This window comes from Gambusia affinis, linkage group LG06, assembly GCF_019740435.1.
Source record: "Gambusia affinis linkage group LG06, SWU_Gaff_1.0, whole genome shotgun sequence".
Lineage (NCBI taxonomy): Eukaryota > Metazoa > Chordata > Actinopteri > Cyprinodontiformes > Poeciliidae > Gambusia > Gambusia affinis.
This window is the reverse complement of record NC_057873.1, coordinates 24,051,883-24,069,479: the sequence shown is the minus strand read 5'-3', so window position 1 is coordinate 24,069,479 and position 17,597 is coordinate 24,051,883. Positions and strand designations below refer to the sequence as shown.

The following is a 17,597-nucleotide window of genomic DNA, read 5'->3' as shown; positions in this document are numbered from 1 at the left end:
TTCCACCTAAATGTTTCAGATTATCAAATTAATTTTGATATCAAACATAACCTCAGTAAATGCAGAGGTAAGTAAATACAAAACAGGGTTTTCAAGTTAAGACTTTATTTGTCAAGGGGGGGAAAGTGACAATAACCAGCCTGAAGCTATTTGAAGCAATAAGTAATCATCCACTCATATTGAACGAAGACTTAACTGTGAACAGCTTTCCAAAAACATTGTTTTGGAAAGCTGATCACAATTGCATTGGACAAAATCAGAATTGGTTATTAGAAGACCTGCAAAATCAAGAAATCACTCAACTAGAACATAATGAAGTAGGCTAAAAGTTTAAAAGTGCAAAAACGCTAAAGAAGTTTTGCACTAAAGAATTTCAGAACAAATAGGGAAAGGCACTGACATAATTGCAGTCTAGGGAGGGTTACATAGCCTGTGCTTTCACACCTACTCAAATAAAGCAGACTTAACAGAGCATGCAAACTCTCGTTTGTTGAAAGCGGGTCAGACAGTTCTGGTGTGTGAGCACGCTAAAGCTTGGGGAATCTTAGTGAGAACGATCCACAACTCATCAACCAGTCGTGAACGTCGGAGCGGGTTGGCCTACAAAAAATGACTCCCAAGACCTGTAAGACCATCGACAGTCCCAAGAGAAACCACACTCTGTTATATCCGGTGTGAAACGAACACGACATTTCAGAAGAAGGAAATCCTAAATGGTGGTTTGGGGGTTGGTTCAATCAGACAGTTTAGCTTCACTCTGCAAGAAAATTCTGAAAGGGGATGGTTGACTATCAGAAGGAAAACTGTCAAAACATCAGCGACATCAGCAAGTCCAACTCGGAAAGGCTAAAAGAGAGGGGTGGCCAAGTCAAAAGTCCAGACTTAAACCATATGGAGAAGCTGTGGCTTCTCCTCAAAAAGTCAGTTCCTACACAAACACCCATTAATGGTTCTAATTTAATTCTGTAAAGAAGAGTTTGCCAAACTTCCTCCTTGGGAAAGTCATAAAAAGACCGATTTGACTTGATTCCTGAGTCTTCACACAAGGCCAGGTCGAGTTGGAAGGATTATTTCCCTAGTAAAACGGAATTGTTTGCTAACTCCATTGTGTGTTTATTACAGTTATCTTTGCTTTGAGGAAAAAATGTTTGCTGATCTGAAATATTAAAGTGTTACACAAAAGAAAACAGAAGAAATCTGTAGAGAAGTCTTTCCCAACACTGGGTGTTCAATACACTGCATCAGCAGGGACCGAGTTCTAACACTGTGGGAGAAAATAAACAAAAATAAAACTTTCTCAGGAGCCAAAATTATCTCATAGTACAAGCATAAACCCCAAAACCCCTTTGGGAGCCACTTAAAAAAAAAGGGGGAGGAAAATCAAATTATGATGAGAAAAAAAGATAAAAGGCAGACACAGGGAACTCAAATACTCAGTTCCAATAAGAAACAAGCAAACGAAGAAGTGAAAATGAATCACTGGGGATTATGAAAGAATGACGCGAGGCCACTGAAACGCCTCTGCGGTTAGAACGCGCCCTGCGCGCAGTCAAATAAACAAAGCGTTGCGTAACGCCCCAGAAAGTCTTGCAATTCCTCAAGCCTGGGCTACTGTGCGCCTTCGGTTCACTCACGTCCAAGAGCAGAGGCAGGCGAGTGATCCTCTGCATGGGCAGGATGAGGAAGGAGATCATTGGGAGGCTCCTGCAGTCTGGGTGGGCCTCCAACCTGGTCAGCACCTCCTTGAAAGCAGAATTCTTGGCGCCGCTGAAAGTAAGAAGGCCGATTGAGAGGAGAAGGGGAGAAAGAGAGACCGTCTCTGAGGAAGACATTTGAGTTTGGTCACTCACACCAGCTTCTGCAGAGTTCTCTGCTGGTACACCTCATTGGAGCAGTACTTGATGTAAGGGTCGAAGTTTGACTCGGCGTGCTTGCAAACGACGTCGCTGATGTCATCGATGACTATGCTCTGTTGGTGTCTGTCCTCCAGCTCCTTAAAGAACCTGAGATACGGTTGTAAAAAAAATAATAATAGAATAAAGGTTAGTAGGCCATGAGCTGCCATGACAGAATGGCATCGAGTCATGACCCCAAGGGAGGAAAACACGTGACGCACTAATGGACGCAAAGTCAGGATACCGAGACGACCTGCCGACGTCTTGCCTATAAAAACTTGCAGTAAGATCACGAAGCGGACACTAAAAATAGATAAAAGCTAAGCAGTAACCATTACATAGATGCGTTTCCTCTTCCTTAAGCACCAACAGATGGCCGGGTTAATGACACGCCATTTGTCCGACTTCAAGAGAGTGAGTGTTTTTGCTCGCCCTACTAGCTTAGGTGCCAAACAGGAAGTGGGGATACAGACACAGGATGCTGCCCTTGACCTGCTAGACCATGTCGGAGCTCAACTGGAAAAGCAGATGAGCAAAGACCAGTTCCTTCACTCAACAGACCCATTGCAGGTTTTTTTTTTTGGTTTTTTTTTTTTGCTATATATGGGAAACAGTACTTCTTGTGACTATGTGGCCGTTTGCTAATGTCTAATTTTGTTCTTTCCACGATGTCTTGATGGCCATGAGTCTTAACCCTCTGCACCCCACGTCCTGAATTAAGGATGTTAAGAGTTCCAAAAAATGAGACCAATAAATCCAAACTGCTACAATAAATTGCTGGAGTGAAATTAGCACGAGAACAGAGACATTTGCAGAACCACTACTGACAAAGAGCACAAATTAAACCACATCCTGAATTACATGAAATGTTCCTGTCCCAGTTAAACATTCAGATTTCATGTAAAGCTTTTATTAAGTAAGCCATGCCAAAGGAAAAATACACAAACAGGAACCCGCCTGTGTGTGAAGGAAGCAGGAGGGGGAAAAGGCACACACACGTATACACACGCATGCACACACTCCCCATGATACAGACTACACAACATCCTGGCTGCAGACAGATATTGCTCTCTTGTTTTGAAAAACAAAAATTCAAATTCGAGGTAAAAGATGTTGTCCAACCGGTGTTGCAGGGAGCGAACGCACATTATCGTGTGCGGGCCACGAATATGTATGACGAACAGAAGTGAGATGGGTTGCAGCGTGTCTACACAGTAGATGGAGTGATACTGAGTCATTCAAAACTGCGGCAATAAATTTCATCAAGGCAGTTTTAACTCGTGTGACTTCATGCATGGAAAAAAATGTAAAAAAAATTTTTTTTAAAGATGAGCAGGTTGCAGATCTGCTTGACAAGATGTAGAAAGAAAGATCCAATGGTCTGTCTGCACCATCAGTCTCAAAATGGCCTTTTAGCAGATGGATATTTTGGCAGCGTGTCATGGGTAAATTTGTAGACCAAAACTTAATTACAAACTTTAAGAGAAAAGCTGATGTGTTAAATAACAAAATACGAGAGTTTACATAATGGTGTGCTTTTTTTTTCACCTCCTAAGTTTCCATTTTTCCATTTTATGTGGCAACTCAATGGTCACGTAAAGTCACCCAGTAACCAAAGGTTGAAATGCTGGTTGTGTATATTAGAGTTCAGGTTTATGACATTCTGACAATATTCACTTAACACTAAACTTGTAAAAATGGCTGTAACATACTAATCGATATACTTGAAGTGTGACAATTGCTAGTTATAAGACAGAGTAAAGAAAAATCCAACATGGGATTCCACAAGGCTCCGTTGTCAGACCCTCTTTTATTTCATGTCATCATTGTCGTCATAGCTCACACTTTTATGTCAGTGACATAACTTTACCTGTCTGCGCTCTACATGACCATTAGGCAGTCCATTGGAGTCGCTGAATGAGTGGCTAAAAAAAAAATCAATGTGTTGATGGTTGGCACGGTAACAAATTTTGCCGGACCATAAATTGTCCCAGAACTTGTTGTGATAAAACGATAATGTTGTTTTGAGACAATTTTCAACTAATATGATAGTAACACTGGAAGAATAATGCAAAGACATATTCTCAAGGATCAATAAACTTTACATTTTGATGAACATTTAAACTATTGGACCTGGAAGACATTTTGAATATCCGAAATAAATAAACAGAACAACAGAAACAACAAATAAAATGAGTTCTGAAGTCTCTGTAGACAAAATTGTTTTTCAAAAAAGGGATAATTGAAACCAAAGCACCAGACAGAAGACGAGTTTTGGTAAAAAGCGAGAGAAAAGAGAAAAACGATGAATCAAACAAATGAAAATGATTGTGTTTGTCATACAATTAATTGATTTATTGTTTATTGAGACAGGCCCAGTTCAGAATGCACTTAATTTAATAAAGAAACGACAAAGGTTTTTGTTTTTTTTTTGGCCCCAAAAATGTTGAGATTAGCACTCGGACTCAATGGGGCTGCATAAACTACACAGCTTTATAGATTAGTGTCATGAGGTCCTTACAGTTGTGTAAAAAGTCACTTGCAAATCTTATCCAATGGGAAAGTTAAGGGTTTTGCTATTACCAATCTTCATTTGTTCTTTCTTTCTTTAAAGAACCTGTTTTTTTCCATTTTGAAATCCACGAGAGAGAGAGAGAGAGAGATCACATCTACAAGTGACTCTCTGAGAATCATTTTGTACAAACAATAAATAACTCTGCTGAGGGAGCAAAGATTTCTACGGTCTCAGCTTTCGTAGCCTCTAATGGATGAGTGTTTCCTCTCATTTATGAGATAAATGGAAGCTCATCGTGACCTCAGCCAGGAATTTTTCAAAACCGGTCTGAACACATGAGCTAATAAACCATAACAGACAGCTTAACCCAAATATTTCCTCGCAGCTAATTGTAGTCAATACTTTGGGTCATAAAAATGGAAGCCGGCTCTCTTGAGTTCTCAGCCTTCTGTCGGTCACTAAAAGCCTGGTTCCGAGTCAAATGAGAAAAGAGCAAGCGATGACATAAAAGCAGAATGTTTGCAGCATGAAATAATCAGAACTGGCCAGTGACTAGTTTCATTTACTCAATTACATTTACTCGAGTAGCTTTTTTGAAAAAGTATTTTTACTAGAAGTAAAAACTTCTACTTGAGTCACTTTATTACAAAGTATCACAACTCTTACTTGAGTAAATCCAGTGGGATGTTTTCTCATCCCACTGGATGGAAAACAAACATGTCTGAACCAAAAACTCACCAGACAAAACACACACCTGCAGTTTTTGTTAAAGTTTCCTAAGTTTTTTTTATTTTTTTTATTTTTATTGAAAGAAACTGATTTGAAAAAAGATCTTTTGGCTGATTTCGTTATTTGTTGTTACTTATTTAAATTATTGTAATTTTCATCCTTAAAATACCAACATTTACACTTAACTCCATATTTTGGTCGGTCTGATTATGTAATGTTTAAATATTAAATGATCGAGTTTGAGTAGATTATTTACCAAATACTTTTTCACTCTTACTTGAGTAATTTCTTGGATGGCTACTTGTACTTTTTTCACTTGAGCAGAAACATTTCGAAGTAGTGCTACTCTTACTTGAGTGCAATTTTTGGATAGTCTGCCCTGGAAATAATACTCATTTAAGCAAAAACAACATCTTCTCGATCGATTCCCACGAACAACGCTGGACGTACTTTTTGCTAGCCTCGCAGACGTCCAAGATGTTGGAGAAGAGGTGGTGGTGTTCGATCTTGGTCATCGCCTCGCTGAGCTCCGGTGAGTTCTTGAACATACGGATGAGAATCTCCAAGCTGTGGAGGTAGGAGTGCTCCGATGAGATCAATTCGAAGATGGCCTTAAAAAAAAAAAGAGAGAAAGAGAGAAAAGCAACACAGATGAAACCTGACGGGATGAAAGACGAGAGTTTCAGCGAGCACAGCGTCCCCTGGGCTCTGTCGTCGGCACGACTCACATACCTGCAGACTTTAGTCACGTCTGGAATGTCAAAGCAAACGATATTCACCCAAGAAGACTTTCAAACCAGTTGTGTTTTTTTTAAAACTGACTCCAGTACTCATAATTCATTGAGGTAAATGACAGCTTAATGGAGCGTCTCTCTAATTGTTCTACTTTAATGTTCTACTTTTCTTGTCGTCGTGACACAAATCACGGGTACAAACGGACATCTTATCCCAGTTTTTGAGAACACTTGAGATCATTTTGTGGTTTGGAGAATAAAACACAAGTCCTACCTCTTGTCTTTTGCGTTCCTCCTGACTCAGCTGTTCAGCCAGGCCATTTTTCTTTACCTTAACGAAAAGTCAAATTCTTCAATTAGAAGGTGTTTCTTCTTCAATTATTACCCTTCTGATTGAATGGTTAAGTGTCGGCTGGGGTTTGCAAGGTGCATTCACGAGAGAGCCATTTTGTTAAAATGGGAGTATTTGGCACAAATTCATTCATTCATACATTTCACATGTATTAACTGTGGTTACAATACAACAAATGCAACAATTGTAAAACTAAAAAAGAAAACAACAAAAAGACAATCAGTAATAAAGAAGGAAATGGCTTGACCCAAATAAATACCATGGCAACAAATCCAACAAATAAATAAACATTTTCATCCATCCATCTGTCCATACCTGTCTGTCCTTGTGGGGTTAGTGGGTGGACTGGTGCCCGTCTTTAGGGGTTCATTTAATACTCAATCCTATTTTTTAATTAATAATATATTTTTTTAATTTAACCATTTAGTAAAAAACAAGCAAACTAGTATCTTGAAATGGACTAATAGTGGAATAGTATTGAACTTTTCAGCCTTAAGTGATGCCTCAGCCACAACGACACTCTAAATGGTATTGAAAACCTCATTAAAAAACACTATGGTTTCACTAGCACAATGATTTAAAAAGAAAGAAAAAACATATACCATAATGGGACTGCTTTCATTAAGACACATTGCCCACCAGCTCTTTGCTTGCAAGCTGTAGTTTTAAAGTAGTTATAGGTCACAGAGTGGGTAGTTTCCACACCATGAGTGATGCACAAACATACTCTCTTTTCTTTGTGTGGGGAATCGATTCATACTTTACTTTTCTATAAGTACAAAAACACCCTGCAGCTGACCGGCTAAATGCAGCAACAGGTGCAGGAGGTTTCAACACTGCTTCACTATATCGTAGCTACCAGCTCTAGACAAATGCCGAGGTTGCTATAGGGTCAACCAAAGCAAGCATGATTCCTTCTCTTCTTTCACCTCATTTCATATAAGTAACATTACACCTAAATAAGCATTAGACTTCCTTTCAGGCCTCATTCCTGACAAGGTATTCTCTTACTTCCGCTAACTTCTCAGCCTGTTAGGATCTGAAGTGAACGGAAGCGAAACCACCTCCTCCAGAAGCAGTGTCAACTCTGTGGTAGTGTCTGCCCTGCAGTCTTTGAGCCAAACCAACAAGAACAAACAATCCCGTAGATGGTCAAACATCTTCAGCGATCTTTCAGTTCCTTTCACACACACAGATATCAGTTTCATGATTTATTGTTTATGCTGTGTGTCTTGACCACTCTCCACTTCCCCGTTTTAATATTCTTTGGGCAAAGGTAAATTGTGAATTCACCGTCATTTGTACAGTACAGGGTGTGACTGGAACACAATCTATTAGGTGTCATCATATAAGATGAACCTGTTTTATTTGCTCAAGGTTACACCGCAGGACTTAAACTCCAGGTAAGCCACGCCTTCTGAAGCTTTTAACAGTCCTGGAACATCATAATTTCTGGGATTTGATGTCCCACTTAAATTTAAAAAAAGAAAAGATGCGAAAGAGAAAGGCAGGGCTGAGTGAGATGTTCCGATGAGCTGTGACTCACTTGAAGACAACCTGTACGTCTGGTTCTTGGAATCAAACCAGACTAAGCTTTCCATTAACACCTTGACAATAACTGTAATGTTTCACCCCCCGCCCCAAAAAAACAAAAAAAAACAAAACAAAAAACAAAAAGGCATGAATAAGACTCTCCAATGAGAGATTTACAGAAACACAAACCGAACAAGCACGATATCCAAAACTGTACTGAAGCTGTGATGAAAAAAAACTCTTAGTTCAGAAAAATACAGGCCAGCCTGGTGAAGATGGTTTATGCTCAAATCACATCTAGGTCTAATTACAACTAAGGACCAGCAGAAAGTATTTACAACCCTTCACTTTTTCTCAAATTCATTACAATACACAACTAAAAGCACAGATGGATATGATTTTGGGCTGCACAGTGGGACAGTTGGTACAGCTGTTGCCTTGCAGCAAGAAGGTCCTGGGTTCGATTCCCAGCCCGGGGATTCATGCGTGGGTTCTCTCCGGGCACTCCGGCTTCCTCCCACAGTCCAAAACCATGACTGTTTGGTTAATTGGTCTCTCTAAATTCTCCCTAGATAGGCACCAGCACTAAAGACATCATTAAAGACTAAAGACAATTGAACATCTGTGGAAGGGTCTAAAAACACTGCAGATACACTGCCCATTCAACCAGACTAAGCTGTAGATGATTGATTGATAGGATGCTCCAAAACATTTGTGCTGAGCTTAAAAATCACATACCCCAAAAGACATAAGGCTCAGTGTGCTGGTAGAGGTGTGATAATACTGTATTATTCCTTGGGTGTAAATACTTAATAACCCCCGGATTAACAAACTCTTGAAAAAATTTATTCTTGAAAATGCAGCTTTGAAATATGGGAACACTGAAGAGTGGTGGCTCTTCAAATGCCAGCAACCGTTTTGGTTTCTAACTTGCCAGAAATTCCTCATTCATTAGAGTCTGCACAGCAGTTTTTGAAACTGATACTAATTAACTCCAACACCCAGCTTTCATCCCAAACTTGCGCAACAAACGAAAACCCCCCCCCCAAAAAACAGATGATGAAATGGGTTTGGAATGATTTAATAATAATAATAAAAAAAGCAGCCAATAAATTAGCCGACTCACTTCCGATATCCCTCTCTGAAGATTCCAATCCGTAACCATATTATGCAACGGAGGATCATCCCACATATCCCTATGGGGAACATTTTGAGCATGTTTGCAGCGTGAGTATCAAGGGTTTGCCAGCTCCCTGGCAAAACGCCCAGCAGCAGTGCTTCCAAGACTTCCTCTGACTCTGACGGACTGTCTGCCTCTGTGTCCTAGAGTGAGCGCACTCACTGATAAACAGCGAGTCCCAGAGAAAAACAGAGCCAAGTGGGAGGATGGGTATGAAATAAGGCTCAACTGGTTGTGACAGCATTCTTTGGAGCACCAGGATTCCAACACTTTGCAGCCGCAGCAACTGGATCGTGACTACTCAGGGTATAGAGACGGGGTATAAGTTACACACAACTACTATGGGATGGTGTGTGTGTATGTGTGTGTTATGTCTAACCACGCTCAGTTGGCTCCAAGAGGTACGTATGGGTCTGTACTGCACAACGATGCCCTGATCGGGCTTAGGTCCCCTTGAATCAGCATCCTCATCGGAGTCATTATGCAGGGCCTTCTCCTGGTAGTTCTGGTAGAGCTCCTCTGCTGAAATGTGTTTATTTTTGCGACAAAAAAAAAAGATGTTTGATTTCAAGGTAAATTGACATTAAAATGGCGGAATGCATGAAAAACAAAATGACCCAAAAAGACAGGTGTTACCGTCACTGTCAAATGTCCGTTGAGATGTCAACTTCTTCCTGTTTGGAATCTGAAAGAGGAAAAAAAAAAAAAAACCACAATCAACTTAAACTGTGGCGTACCAAGGAAGCATGTATCTACATGTATCTACAGTGTGGACACAGTGTCTTATTACATCATGACTGCCAACAAACGAGTTAATTGTTTTCCTACAAGGCTTTGTCCTAATCCAAGCTTGAACCACAATGGTCAGTCTGTGTTGTGGTTTTGTGATTCAGACTTTATCCCCTCCTGATCATGTAAGTTTGCGTCAAAGCAATCTTTGTATACAACAGTATGTTAAGCCGTTAGAGAGGCAGCGATTAACCCAGTCAATAAATCTCAACCAGCTACAACAAAGAAACAAAAAGTATTCAAGAGATTACCAAAGTTTACAGGGACTACTACTTGTTGACAACAGAGCGAAGTAAAGGGCGTTTTGTGACACGTCTGATCTGCACACATCTAACTAGAGTGGCTCCTAAATGTTCATCCACCTGTTAAAATGCCAGGTTTTCGCTGCATACATGAAAATGTACTTTTTACACAGTTTTCTTCTCCTATTGTGTCCAATATCCAGTCCAACTGAAGAAGACAAATATATCACAGGGGAAAAAAAAACAAGTAATTATTGGAACAACCTTTTTGCATAAATGTGCATATCCTGAAAACAGTACTTGCTAAAGTATCTTTTAATAAAAAAACCAACACTTTTTTTTTTACTAAAGTCTTCTTTAGCACGTCTATGCAACTTGGTAATATTTTTCCAAATCCTTCTTTCTATTGAAAGAAACCCTCTACCTACTGCTACTAAAACAACAATTCACTGTTAGCAAAGTGTTGTTTGCGTGCCCCTCTCTTAAGAGTTAACATACATATTGCATTTTTCCTCTTTAGGGCACCCCAAATATATTCATTATCAGTTCATGAATAGATTGGCCCACCTTGCTTTTCTTGTTGCTTTTAGTTTTATCCATCCGAGGGCTAGAAGACTTTGAAATCCTGGGGCTGGCAGCATTTGGTGCTTCGGCACTTGTTGGACTTAAAGTGGCAAGGTTGGTTGAGCTGGTGGGTGAACCAGGATTTTCAAGCCCTTCCATGACAGGCATCTTTAACTCAACCGAGGTAACGTCCTTGTCTACTTCACTCACAACTGCCCTCCTGTAAGACGTACTCCTCAAACCTCTCCGTAATGCCCCTGGGCTTTCGTTCTCTCCCTCTGCCTCTTCGGTGTGGCCCCCTCCGGTAGAAAAGTAACCTCCTGCTTCCACCATGCTAAGAACTTTCATTGCTCGTTTGGAATGGTCCAATCCCAGCCGTTGGGTCCCAGTAGGAGGCGCCTTGGTTTGTCGGATATCGCATGCCAGTCCTTTGGGAATGAGCTGCTGGGTGCCCATCTTCAAGGCAGCGGGGCTGTTAGTGCTAAGGACAATGGTGGGAGAGGGGGATGCAGTTGGGGAAAGCGACGGTGATGTGGAGAAGCTGGAGGAAGAGGAGGAGGCGTACAGGGTGTCGTATGAGGATGCTGAGGAGGTTGTCTGAGACTGCAATAAATTCCCTCTGTCAGCTGGCGACGGGGAGCGGGGCGTCGGAGGGTCTGAGGAGGTTAAAGATGAAAGTGAGGGGATGCTTGAAGAGGAGCTGTGAGAGGGGGTGAGGGTACCGTACCCTGGAGATGAGGAGCTGGATGCCGATGACTGTGAAGACAGCTCGTAGTGGCAGTTATTTGGCGAGTGTGGAGAATGGACGTGTGAAGAACAATTGTCAGTAGGAGTTTCAGGTGAGGGTGTATTTGTCCCAGAGGAGATATGGTCTTTCTCCAAGTCAAGGTCCAGAGGGTTTGTGGTCGACCTCTGCATGTCCTGGTGATGATTTTCAGAGCAAACACTTCCATTCTGGTTATTTCTTCTGATGCTACCTCTATTACACACACTGTTGTCCAGTGTGGCTCTCTTATCCTCAGCCCTAAACTTGGACAATGAGAAGCGTCCATTGTAGAGGCGCCCAATGCTAATGCTCCGAACGATTCGCTTTTTTTCCGAGGGTCTGTGCAAAACATGCTTTAACACCACAGTGTTTGCATTTAAAGGCTGGGGCGGCTGGCTCAAAGTGAAGGAACGTCCATCGTCCCCCACAGGGAAGTCTGCAGTTGTGACCCCGTTTACGTGGTAGCTCACAGGTCGTGGCTTGAGTTTGTTCAAGTCTTGGGAACCTTCACTGAGGTCTGTACGTCGCCTCCACAAAGGTGTGATGTTGTTGTTAGATAAATCCACATCATTTCCCAAATCCATGGCTGTTCTTTCTATCTCTCTCTCTATTTATTTAAAAAAACACCCTCAGAGTCAAGATTTCCACCCTTGAGAAAAACAAAAGAGAGGAACACCAGTCAGTGTCAAAGGGCACAGAAAGTGTCCAAATTCACATGGATTACTTATTAATAAGGTTCAGGAGAAACCAGCAGCAACCACAGTCAAGACACATCAGTGACCAAGCTGCTTGAAACTGAAGGAAAGTATGTGAGAACAGTTGACAGTCCTTTTGTACTTGCTCACTGTGGTGAAATGGCCCAAATACAAGTTCCAATCTGGCAAAATAATGTTAGCACCAAGCATTTACGGTAATGCCACAAGGAAAAACTGTGGTACGAGGCAAGAGTTTAGAGGTTTCTTAAATCTCCGTAGATTTTTAACTAAATGAGGTTCCAGTTGTTCTAATCATGGGCACATCTTCTCAAAACATACAGGCAAAAAGCAAATAGTTACTTTCCACAGGGGGAGGAGGTAAATCCAACGAAGTTCTCCAGCAGGTTAAAGTCCGACTCACCTCTAATCTGTCGATCTGGGGCAGAACGCGCTCATTGTGCCAGCGCTCTGGGAAACAAACACCTTTATTGAGTGAACCCACCAAGAAGGCAAAATCCAAAAGCGTCCAAACGGTACACTTTCAAAGCGGATCTTGTTGTTTAAAGTTACAGAAGTTTATCTGATCGAACGGAGACTCCCGAGCGCGCCGCTCCAAACGCGTCTGTGCGCCACTGAGAGCAGAGGACTTTCTGATCCCCGGAAGGAGGAGGAACGGGAGGAGCAGAGTGACAGGAGGAGGAATGGAAAAGGAGGGAGTGCGTGAACGAGCACTCCAGTTCGAGACTTAACTTAGGTATGTCCAGTTTCTGCCCCGCCTGCTTATCAAAGTGGATTTCCGAGAAAACGAGATGCATTCTGTAATGCAATATCAAGGAAGCGTGAAGCCTTAATAATAGTCGATTCAAAGGAAACGCGGAGTATAAAACGCCATGTGTGTCAAAGTTTAGCACAGTTTATGGAACCGTCCAAAAGAATAATAAAGTAAAAACCTGGAATATTAATCGGTTTACTGATCTGAAGTGATTTTGAAAGTGAAACTACTCTTAAAAGTTGTTCATTGGAGAACAAAACAAAATGACTTTTTTGTTATCAAAATATACATTGCCTTACATTCTAACAGCGTCCCCCCCCCCATCCACCCCAAATAATAACACAGTCTATTGATAGTCAAACAGCCAAATAGGCCTACATAAGCAGAAGGAGAAAGGAAAAAAGAGAGAAAAAAATTATTTATTAATTTTTACTTTTTATTATTCTCTAACGCCCACTATCTCAGCCCACATCTGTTTTGAGCGTTTATGAATCGCCCCTTCATTAAATCGTCTGTTTACTGCAGTATAAAGTGACACCCTACCCAAAACATTTGGAATGGAGATTTTAGTCTTTGTGCTTCTTTTGACTGCATTGGAAGAGCAGCTACTGTTCTTCTTCCAGTTTAGTTGCGTTTTGTCGCCCTCTCCTGGTTATTTTTGGGTAAATGAGTTTGGTTTTTTTTCTATTGCGTTATTAAGCACTTTGCAATAATAATAATAATAATAAAATAATAATAATAATAATAATAATAATAATAATAATAATAATAATAATAATAATAACAATAATAATAATAATAATAATAATAATAATAATAATAATAATAATAATAATAAAACACACTAAAAGTAGCAGCATAAGTGTAACTGATCAGTTTGCCAGTCCTTTGTGGCACTTGAGTTGATTTTAACTTTAAATTAAGACCAGATCAGTTTTTGATCTCTTGAAAAGAACAAAAATATTTTTTACTTTCTTACCATGAACCTAGGGTTTAGTTTCCTTGCATGCCTGGACTGTACTCTGACTGACTCTGTCGGCTACATTATAAGTCAACATGCACTCCTCCATTCTGGCAACTGTTTTAAATTTAAATTTAGCACTTAGGATTTTTGGTGTTTTTTTAGTATTTTTAGCTCTTAGTAATGTTGGTCTGGTAATTGTGTTAATTTGGTGATTTAGTGTTTTTGTGGTATATTGTGTGAATTGTAGTGCATGTTGTGTGTAATGTCTTGAGCTGCTGGGACCTTGAATTTCCCCTTGGGGATCAATAAAGTATTCATCATCATCATCATCATCATTGAGAGAATTTCATGTCAATTTCACCTTTTAAAGATATTTATTTTGAAAATTGGTGGCGGCGCGTTAAGTTCTTGTTATGTACTTTAGGCTATACGGGCTCATTCAATAAATTTGAATATTATTGAAAAGCTAATTTATTTCAAGAACTTTATCATTAATTGAACACGTTATGTATATTAATTACACATGGATGTTTGATATCCTTTATTTCTGTTAAATTGTGATGATTTTCCTCAAACGGTTAATAAAAATGTGACATTTAGAGTATCGCATCAGACCATTGAAAAAGTTCTACTTTTGAAAACAGGAATGTGAGCTTAATGAAACTTAAAGATTATTATTTTCTAGAGGTCCTTGTTGCACCCTTCTGTTCCAAAAATAAAAATAAATTAAGGCCATGGGTGGTAACAGGTAGGTTTTGGATTTGTACGCACTTTTGAATTGATTTACTTATTGTAAAAGTAGAGACAAAATAATTACTAAAAACGTCCTGTAGCTTTGTCGAAACGAAAAATAATCTCAATTTAATGTTTGAAGGTACAGAAAAGTGATTTGAAGGTATAAAAAGTGTTAAAAAAAAAATCATTCTACAAAACCTCCCGTCCACACCAGATGCCAAACAATCATCCACCAAGCACCTGGTGTGTTCTTAATTACACAAATTAATGGGAGGGTCTAACAATTAGCAACGTAATCTAAACAATTCCAAATATAAAAATTAATTAAAAATTTTGGTTCCAAATTAACTTAAACATATTCTAACTACCCAAAGAACAAAACTAAATTGGTAGAAATTATAAACTACAAAAATTTAGCATAAATGGCCACAACAGTCCTTTTAATCTGATAAGACTCAAAACATTCTTAAATATTGAGAACGACTGTCGTACCTCTGCTTTGAAAATGGCTGAACAGGCCAACCAAAACTGGGCGAGTTTGAGAATACATTGTCAGGAGCATAATGTTAGGAACATAAACAATGATCACTCACAGTGCTTTTATGAAATGTTGAGTGAAGTTTCTAAGTAATGATAGGCTGTTAAAACCAAATCTTGTATTTTTACTCGAGAAAATGTCGACCATTCATGAATGCATTGGATCGTCTGTCATCCAGGACATAACCATTCCAGTGCTGAACTGATGTTGTTGTTCCTGTTACCACGTCTTCACTTTTTTGTTTTCGCACTGGCAAGTGCGAAAACCAGATCCACATCTGGTTAGAGCTTGGTAATCGTTCATGGGATTGATTTTTATCTACTTCCAAGCGTGCAAACTCAAAGAAACAAAATTAATTCACTGTTTGTCCCAGTTTGCAAACATGGGCAGAGTTTAGATTTAGGACAAAAAAAAAAAAGTCAAGCACCAGTTATGTCCTCAGGAAATCCAAGGCTATTGCTTCAAAAAACCAACATCAGCTCAGTGTAGTTGGAAGGAGCCTTTTTTTTCCCCACCAGGGGGTCTTTTGAGGGCTCTAGTGTCCCTTATTTGAAAGTAGGCTGACAGGAAAGGTGGAAAGACATGTGGCAAACGTCAGCCGGGTCCGGGAATCGAACCCGCGACCGCTGCGTCAAGGACTGAAGGCCTCCAAATGTGGGGTTGCACTATCCCCTACTCCACCACAGCACGCCCGGAAGGAGCCTTTTAAGTGTAAGAGTGTTTGTAGTTTATATAAAATTGTGTCTACATCAGCACCATCTTTGGTGCTACAATCCAACTAGGGATATTATAAAAGGTACAACGACCTCATTGTTCCCTTCTTATAAACATCTCACCAATATAACAGAGAAATCAGCCAAGAAATCTTGATGGATTTACGGTTTTCATATTGCATTCTCATAAAATGTCTTGTGCAACTTCTCAAATGACAGATTGTGCAACTCTGTGTGTGGCACGAATGTCCCTGTTAAATTGAAGGCAGGCACTTCTTCATCTCCATAAACAGATTGTTGCTTGAATCTCAAAGTAGATGCCAAATTGTTTGCATGTTTGTTTGTTTGTTTTTGTTGTTGTTGTTGTTTTAAATCTTCTTATGGTAATATTAAGCCCCATTACGTCATATATTTACTCCGTGAGCTGGCTTGTGTTACATGCTTTCGGCCACTAAGGGGCGCTTCTTTCCCGTTTACTAGCCCAGGGAAAACCTGATGATTTCAGAGAAGACTCATTTCAGAGATTTTCTTTTCCCTTTAAGAGAAAATTAGATTTTAGCGTGGCAGTGACACACAGCTAAAACAACAACAACAAAAACAAATAAAACAAGAAATACAATCAGAAATCCAAAGCTAGGAAGTAGGAAGAGGTAAAAAAAAATAAATAAATAAATAAAGAGCAAATAAAGTTGAAAGTATCTGTCACAGCTGGCTAGTTTCTTCATACAGCAGGGAGCTGATTACAATGGTGTCATCAGTAAAGTGAGGGTAATGCTTCAGTGTGGTTAATCTTCCAGTCATCCGTCCATTTGCCCTTTCCGTTTGTCTGTCCATCCGTCTAAAGCCACAACACACACCCTTGGGAAAAGCCTGTGCACAAAAACAACAAGAAGGATTCAGCCATTTCTTTTCATGTCTGCTTTTCCGTTTGAACGTTTCAACTCTCACACCTGCAGGGTTTCACATGTCCAGGCAGCACACCACGGGAACATCTATTGTGTGTGTTTTACTAGCACATGTAGACCAAAAATAATAGCTTTCTTCTTATTTTACCAACCAGCCGTGTCAAATTGCTGTCTGCAAATACAGGCAAAGCAACACAAAGGTGAAGCTATAAATACATAAGTATTTATTTTCACCTCTTTTCTTTTTTCCACAAAACTATTCATAGTTCTTGAACTTTTCCTTTCTTATTTTCCTTTTTGACAGTTTGGTCCCACCATAAACTTCAATGTATTGGGGATTTGATGTGATAGATCAACACAAATCAATTCTCAAGCTCTTTTTTTAAGCAAATAATGCTGCAAAGAGAGGAAGTTGAAACTTAAAAAAAAAAAATAATAAAAAAATCCAATATTCCATCCATATTCCCATGAACTCTTACCTTTCCTCTCCCAACTGCAGATAGGAATCCCTGCAACACGTTGCTGCTGCTGTTCCATGTAAAACTGAATATGCTGAATTGGTTTTTGCACCACACTTTGAATTTTGCATGCAAGTCAAGAGAAGTTACACTCTGGTCTTGTGGCATACTTCAAATATGACTTATTATCTTCTTGCCACTTTAAGATGCATAATGAAATGTAGTTGCTGCAACGTAGTTATCGCTAGACCTCTCTGACCTGAGCTGTGGATCACCATAGCTCATCCTAAATGACCCTGGGGCCTCTAGGCTCCCAAACGATTACTGCTCTGCTTTCCTGGTTTTTCAGTTCACTTGAACGATCATGTCTTGGTCCGTTTCTGCACGATGAACAAAGAGCTGTAAGAACTATGTGGTTTCATTACCTATCCCGGGTTCAAGGTGCTCTTCCATGCCACAAACATCTCATCAAGTTACCCACAGGTACACTCTGCTTACTGATTAACTGAGTCATGAAG

The 17,597-nt window shown here is 39.9% G+C and overlaps 1 protein-coding gene across 2 annotated transcripts in view; it reads right to left on the bottom strand.

Annotated features, from left to right (window-relative positions):
• The window catches only part of LOC122832467 (rho guanine nucleotide exchange factor 26-like), a 30,696-nt gene extending 18,041 nt beyond the window's left edge, over nucleotides 1-12,655 (bottom strand). Inside the window, exons 1-8 of one of the 2 annotated variants that reach the window (XM_044119273.1) lie at nucleotides 12,416-12,655; nucleotides 10,537-11,948; nucleotides 9,575-9,623; nucleotides 9,318-9,457; nucleotides 6,148-6,204; nucleotides 5,590-5,750; nucleotides 1,851-2,003; nucleotides 1,635-1,767 (exon numbers count right to left, since the gene is read on the bottom strand). In XM_044119273.1, coding sequence (XP_043975208.1) covers nucleotides 1,635-1,767; nucleotides 1,851-2,003; nucleotides 5,590-5,750; nucleotides 6,148-6,204; nucleotides 9,318-9,457; nucleotides 9,575-9,623; nucleotides 10,537-11,883 — 2,040 coding nt within the window. In that variant the 5' untranslated portion in view covers nucleotides 11,884-11,948; nucleotides 12,416-12,655. Of the gene's footprint in view, nucleotides 1-1,634; nucleotides 1,768-1,850; nucleotides 2,004-5,589; nucleotides 5,751-6,147; nucleotides 6,205-9,317; nucleotides 9,461-9,574; nucleotides 9,624-10,536; nucleotides 11,949-12,415 lie in introns of both variants that reach the window. The other variant, XM_044119272.1, reaches the window with a different exon arrangement.
• Between the last annotated feature and the right edge of the window lie 4,942 nt (nucleotides 12,656-17,597).